The sequence below is a fragment of the Parambassis ranga genome, chromosome 1 (genome assembly GCF_900634625.1).
Source record: "Parambassis ranga chromosome 1, fParRan2.1, whole genome shotgun sequence".
Lineage (NCBI taxonomy): Eukaryota > Metazoa > Chordata > Actinopteri > Ambassidae > Parambassis > Parambassis ranga.
Window position 1 is genome coordinate 11182056 of NC_041022.1, and position 6216 is coordinate 11188271.

At 39.7% G+C, this 6216-nt stretch overlaps 1 protein-coding gene across 1 annotated transcript; it reads left to right on the forward strand.

Annotated features, from left to right (window-relative positions):
* The first annotated feature begins 360 nt into the window (after positions 1-360).
* rpl9 (ribosomal protein L9) lies at positions 361-3627 on the forward strand. Its single transcript, XM_028400623.1, has 7 exons — positions 361-512; positions 620-735; positions 885-980; positions 1110-1242; positions 1392-1472; positions 2980-3104; positions 3471-3627. The coding sequence occupies exons 1-6, from the start codon at positions 467-469 to the stop codon at positions 3084-3086; spliced, it is 579 nt and encodes a 192-aa protein (XP_028256424.1). The 5' UTR covers positions 361-466; the 3' UTR covers positions 3087-3104; positions 3471-3627.
* Positions 3628-6216: the final 2589 nt, after the last annotated feature.

Consider the following 6216-nt stretch of genomic DNA (forward strand, 5'->3'; position numbering starts at 1 on the left):
GTTAGGTTTGACAGGAGATATGTTAATAGTTGTTCAACATATTGGCTGACAGAGGCCTGAAGCTATTCGTATTTGCTAATGGCTGCTGCAGATTGTGTATTATATTTAAGACTTGTTGTGTAGCTACAGTTCTTAACGTCCACTAACGTGTTAAAATTAATGCGATTGTTCAATTATACACATTGGACATACCAGTGTCACTACCTAGTGCAGTTTTAAACTAGCTTTAGCAGTAATGCTAGCTAATTCAACGCAGTGTGGATGCTCTCCGCTGTATCCCATACTGCCCGGCGTTATTGAAGTCAAGTACTATAAACAGCTGCTCTGTGTGTATAACAAGCTTGCTGTCCTGGATTGGTGTACATCCTTAACTGCATGTCATAAATCTCGCTTAGAATAGAAACATAGATGCTTATAAAACGGGCCAAAAAGTTAAGGAAAACTAACATTGTGCATTCTCTACAGAATGAAGACCATTCTCAGCAGTCAGACTGTCGACCTCCCCGACAATGGTAAGAAGAAAGTAGTGACCTCCATGTACACTTAAATTTCACTTTTGCCAGTGTGAAATGGTGTGAATTTAACTAACTTACATTGTTCTGTTGTGTGATTTTTGTAGTCGAGGTCAGGTTGAAGGGGCGCACAGTGATTGTCAAAGGGCCCCGTGGTAAGCTCACCAGGGAGTTCAACCACATCAACCTGGAGCTCTCTTTGCTGGGCAAGAAACAGAAGAAGGTAAGTGCTCGAAACACTGTATTACTGAGGTACAGCTTTATTTCATTTAAAGATTTTAAAACTGTCAAGCATTTGTTTTTGACATGGTCACACAAGTGTGGTCACACTTCAGTGAAGGGTATTTTGAATGGCTCTAATGTCTTCCTCAGCTTCGTGTGGATAAATGGTGGGGTAACAGGAAGGAGCTCGCCACAGTCCGCACTATTTGCAGCCACGTCCAGAACATGATTAAGGGAGTCACTTTGGTAAGAACCTGTGTTTCCCATAGGAAGAAGTATACGTTTATGATTTCTGTTTAGTGGTTGTATGTCTTGATGCTGCCCATTTTAACAGTCCCAACTTTACTCAGTTTTTTCACTTTTGTGTTTCTGCAGGGTTTCAGGTACAAAATGCGTTCCGTGTATGCCCATTTCCCTATCAACGTTGTCATTCAGGAGACTGGAACAATGGTGGAGATCAGGAACTTCCTGGGAGAGAAATATATCCGACGTGTCAGAATGAGGCCCGGTGAGTACACTGTTATGGAAATGTTGTGTAGGAGACAATGTATTTAAGGTTCTAACACTATAACTACTTCTTTATTGGAATTCTGAAAGTCTCTGGATCACTTGTGATTGGCAATAAAACATTTGCTATGTTCTCCTCTTGGCTTTCAGGTGTGGTGTGTGCAGTCTCAGCTGCCCAGAAGGACGAGCTGGTCCTGGAGGGTAACGACATCGAGTTGGTGTCAAACTCAGGTATGTCTGCATTTTTTTCAAACTGACTTGGGTGTTTCTCCTGCCACATGGTGTACTGTACTGCTGAGATCCATATCCTGTTGCTCAAGCAAAGTTGAAACATTTAAGGTGTTGCTACTGGCTCATTTTATTAATCAGAATCAGAATCAGAAATACTTTATTGATCCCCGGGGGGAAATTGTTTTCGTTCCAGGTGCTCCATGTATACTCAAAAAAGACAGAAATACAAATAAGGTAAAGTAGTGAGCGTAAAAAATAAAAAATATAAGATAAAAACCTAATAAATTCTAAACATTAATGTACATTCAAGTCAAATCCTGGCAAGTGAAGACTAAAGTCATATATAATACAACTTGTACCGTGTGCAGTAAAATCTTGTCTGAATAAATCCAATATGGATATGATTACAAGACAGTGTGTTCTGATCTCAGAGGGAGGTGTTGTACAGTTTGATGGCCACAGGAAGGAAGGACCTCCTGTGGCGCTCAGTGGTGCATTTAGGAGGGATCAGTCTGGCACTGAACGTACTCCTGCACTTCAGCAGCACGTGGTGTAGAGGATGGAAGCTGTTCTCCAGGATCCCCTGCAGTTTAGACAGCAGATTATGCGGAACCTTGATAGTCATACATGATGCTGCCTTAAATTTTACTAAAAAATACAACGGCTCTGTGACTTGTTTGGCAGAAGGCTGGTATCTCCTATAAAACCTGTAGACTTTTGTGTAGTGTTTTCCTACTCTGAACAGCCAGTTCCATCCGAGCTGTGTGGTGTAGCAGTTAATCCTGTGAAATTCCGTTTTAATGTGTAGCCTCCCCCTTCCTTTTACTTCAGAATGGACCATTATCCTCTAAACAATAAATTTGCTGACAATTTCTACTGTTCAATGGCAAGAGGGCTTCTCTCTCGTATGCAGTGCTACTGTGAGGTGCAAAGGGAGATTTGTGTTAAATGGGACTTAATTTTTCATTGAGAGTTGTACTTTTTGCTGTGACACAGGAAATGCATCAGAACTTCATTGATCCGACCCATCTCTTATCTCCAGTTTTTATTATTTTGTTTGTAATGTTTATTAAGAAACACTTAATATTTAAGTGGTTTTCTTGTTAAGATGATAATGCACCTTACTTCTTTTAAGTGTATTTTTCCCCTTTGCCATAAAGTAGTGTTAAGTAGTGCCATGACATTGGTGTCTTTTGGCTCTGCGCTTCCATAGAAGCATTTTCTTGTATTCAATTTGCTGCAGACCAGATGGACGTCTAGGTCCATCAGGAATTGGTTACGGCTGCTGCACAGGGCTAACGAAGCTTAGCTGGAAATGTCTTTAATGTGACGTAGGCAGACGTGCAGCTCAGTCTGTCTCCAGCTCAAACACAAATTGAAATGATGCAGAGCCAAAAATAAACATGTCATGTGGTACTTCCTGCACTGTACTCCTACCTTGTCTGTATTTACTGTGACTCCCATGTGATGTGATGTGCTGCTTACCATCCCAACTTCTCTGTTCCAGCTGCTCTGATCCAGCAGGCCACCACAGTCAAAAATAAGGATATCAGAAAATTCTTGGATGGCATTTATGTCTCTGAGAAGGGAACAGTAGTGGAGCCGGATCAGTAAAGGTTGCACCTGTTAGAGGTTAGATACTGCCGTCAAAGTTCCCTTATGTCCTAAAGGGGAGAGAACTCTTCTTTCTTTGCATGCTTCTTGTTTGTTTTTTTTAAATGAGATTTCTGCATTTCAAATTGCACACAATGTATGCTTATTTAAATTATTGAAACATATTTTAGCATAAGATGGATGCAAAGGTTATTGCCAAAAGTGGATCCATTTTTTTTTAATTTTCTTTTTTAAGGTGACTGCATGTTTTTGTCAACATTTCCGTGAATGTTTTCCCTCTGGTGTTCATTCTCAACTTTGAATATTTGCCTTCCAAATATGGCATTAGTTGGCATGTTTGGTCCTTCCTCTGCCTTAATACTCTACTCTTCTATTTGTCTCTAGCGGCCTTGATCCAACAGGCCACCACAGTCAGAAAGAAGGACATCAGGAAGTTCCTGGATGGCATCTACATCAGTGAGAAGACCACTGTGGTGGAGTCAGCTGCTGAATAATTCCTCACACTGTTCTGTTAAGACCAATAAAACCATGTTTTCCAATGCCTGCTGGTTTGTTTTGTGGCTAAAACTTAAACCAAGTCACCTGATCAGAACGGGTTTAAGTTAAACCTGTAAACATATAGTGAAGTTTATAACTAGTTTGTAATTACAATAAAACCCTCACACTGGATGTAGTACATGACTAATGCATCAGCAATGTTAACATTTATACTTGCCTGAAGGTATAGATGTGCCAAGGTAAGTATCAGGTGTCTTAATTCTGGTCATCTTAATAGTAAAGTCATATTGTCCAAAATAAATACATGCAGGGTTCTTGTTTCTATTGTCCTGAATAACTTAGAAGATGGCATTGACTTGAGCTGGGCAAGTTAGATTATGATCTTCAATGGCATGTGGTGACTTTTATGTGCAATTCTCAAATATGTGCTCCATGCTCTGGACACTGCTGACACAGCAAACCTTGCCACAGCTTGTATTCATGTGCCATCCTGGCTGAGCTGCACTACCTGAGCACCTGTGTGGGTTGTAGACACTGCCTCATGCTACCTCTAGGGGTGAGAGCACTGACAAAATGCAAAAGTGAGCAAAACATCAGGCAGAAAGGATGAGAGCAGAGAAATGGTCTGTGGTCAGCACCTGCAGAACCTCTCCTTTATAGGGGCTGTCTTGATAATTTCCTCTCATTCCCACCTGTTGTCTGTTCCATTTGAACAACAGCAGCTGAAACTGATTCTCAATCAGTGTTGCTTCCTAACTGGACAGGCTGATTTCACAGAAGAGTGACTGACTTGGAGCTACACTGTGTTCCCTTTATTTTTTTGAGCAGTGTATATAAGTCGACAGTGTGAGCTATAAGGCACGTGTCTTACAAATGTTTGACAAATGTGCGTGAAAATATCAGACAACTTTGCCAAAAAAACACAAATTTGTGTGAAAATATCTCAAAGTTGCCTGAAAAATCTCACAAATTTTCCAGAAAAAAAACTCCTAAGGAAAAATGTCACGAATTTGCTAAAAAAAAAAATGCTAGAAAAGATGTCACATATTTGCCAGAAAAAAACTCAGATTCAGAGAATTTGCATCTGTTGTTCTTGGTGAAGGAATCACGTTGTGTTTCCAAGACTTTATGTTCATATGTAAACTGGATAAAATGCAACTGTTTCAGGGCTGTTCTATGGCGACCACCACAGGTTGCTTGTACTTTTTGAAAAGCTACATGTCTGTAGTCAGCATTTTGGTATGATAACCCCATTGAAGTCACAGCTGAAGTATTGTTATCAGCTGGTAGACACTGGTGCATATCTTGGTATTGGCCCTTGTTGCGGACTTATTTCAATAATTTATAATATTAAATTTGGTATCATACAGAGGACACTGGAGCTCTTCAAACTTTTAATCACATTTTCCTGCAGAGCTAGGGTTAGGTTCTGTCGTGAGGCTTAGAGCCTCAAGTGAGACATTTCTGTAATGGTCTCTGTAAGCCAAATGGAGGTAACTTTGAACCACAACTCTGTGACCTTCCTAACTTTAACCCTAACCCTAGCTGTAACCCTAAGCCTAACCCTAACCCTAGCTGTAACCCTAACCCTAATGCAGAGCCAGGGTTGTACTGGATATTGGCCTCTGGAACAAGTTGTGTGTTGGCTGGTGTATTTTGGGAATGACACAAGATGAACTGATACCGGCTGCAGGGAAGTCGCACATGATATACAGGAGGAAGGGAGAGACAATGAGATACAGGTGAGAAATATTAGGGGGGGAGCAGGTAATCACCAGGAGGAGGGAGTACACGAAACGAGAGCGAGATCAGTGACTTCAAAATACAGGAATCCATACAAAACCAGAGAACTAGAACAAAAGCAAACACAACAAAACTACAAAATAAAAGCCCTGGTTCAGGCTGAAACCCTGACAAAAGCATTGTTAAAATAAACGTTTTACTTATTGAATTAGAATCTGCCAAGTGTTTGTTGTGATGAACCCCAAACTCAGAAAAACAAGTGAAGGAAGTGTAGAAAAAGACTTCTACATTTAAAATTAAAAATATCATTATCTTAACAACAGTAAGCTGCTCCATGCAGCCTGTATGAGCCTTCCACAGCCCGTCCGTGATTTGAGAAGAGACCAATCAATCACGCCAACCATGCCCCTCATTTATCGATCTTTATCATTTAATTTTATCTTTTTATTCAACAAATTATTTATGATAGACCACCAGATCACCGAAAACGCAAAAATTATGTAGTATTTTATTAAAGAAAATGTCGATTTTGTATTGTTTTTTAATTTTTATTATTGGAAAAATGTACACAACAATTTGGCATAGTACTATGTTTCAACAGTACATAAAGTGAAAATATTACAGTAAAAAAATAAATAAAAAACAATAATTAACCCAAATAATGAGAGTAAAAATGAAATGATAAATAAAAGTCCACCCCCCCCCCTCTCATTTACATACATACAAATAAATAAACTAGGGGAGAGGGCTAGGGGAAGTGAGATTAAACTCTACTAAATCATAAGGCTTCATTGCAGTTTTTCTCTCCATGTCTTTTAAAGATGAAAAGTAATGACACAACTCTCCATGAAAAGCATAGAATTGGGGTTTGGTTTTCATAAGTTTGTTC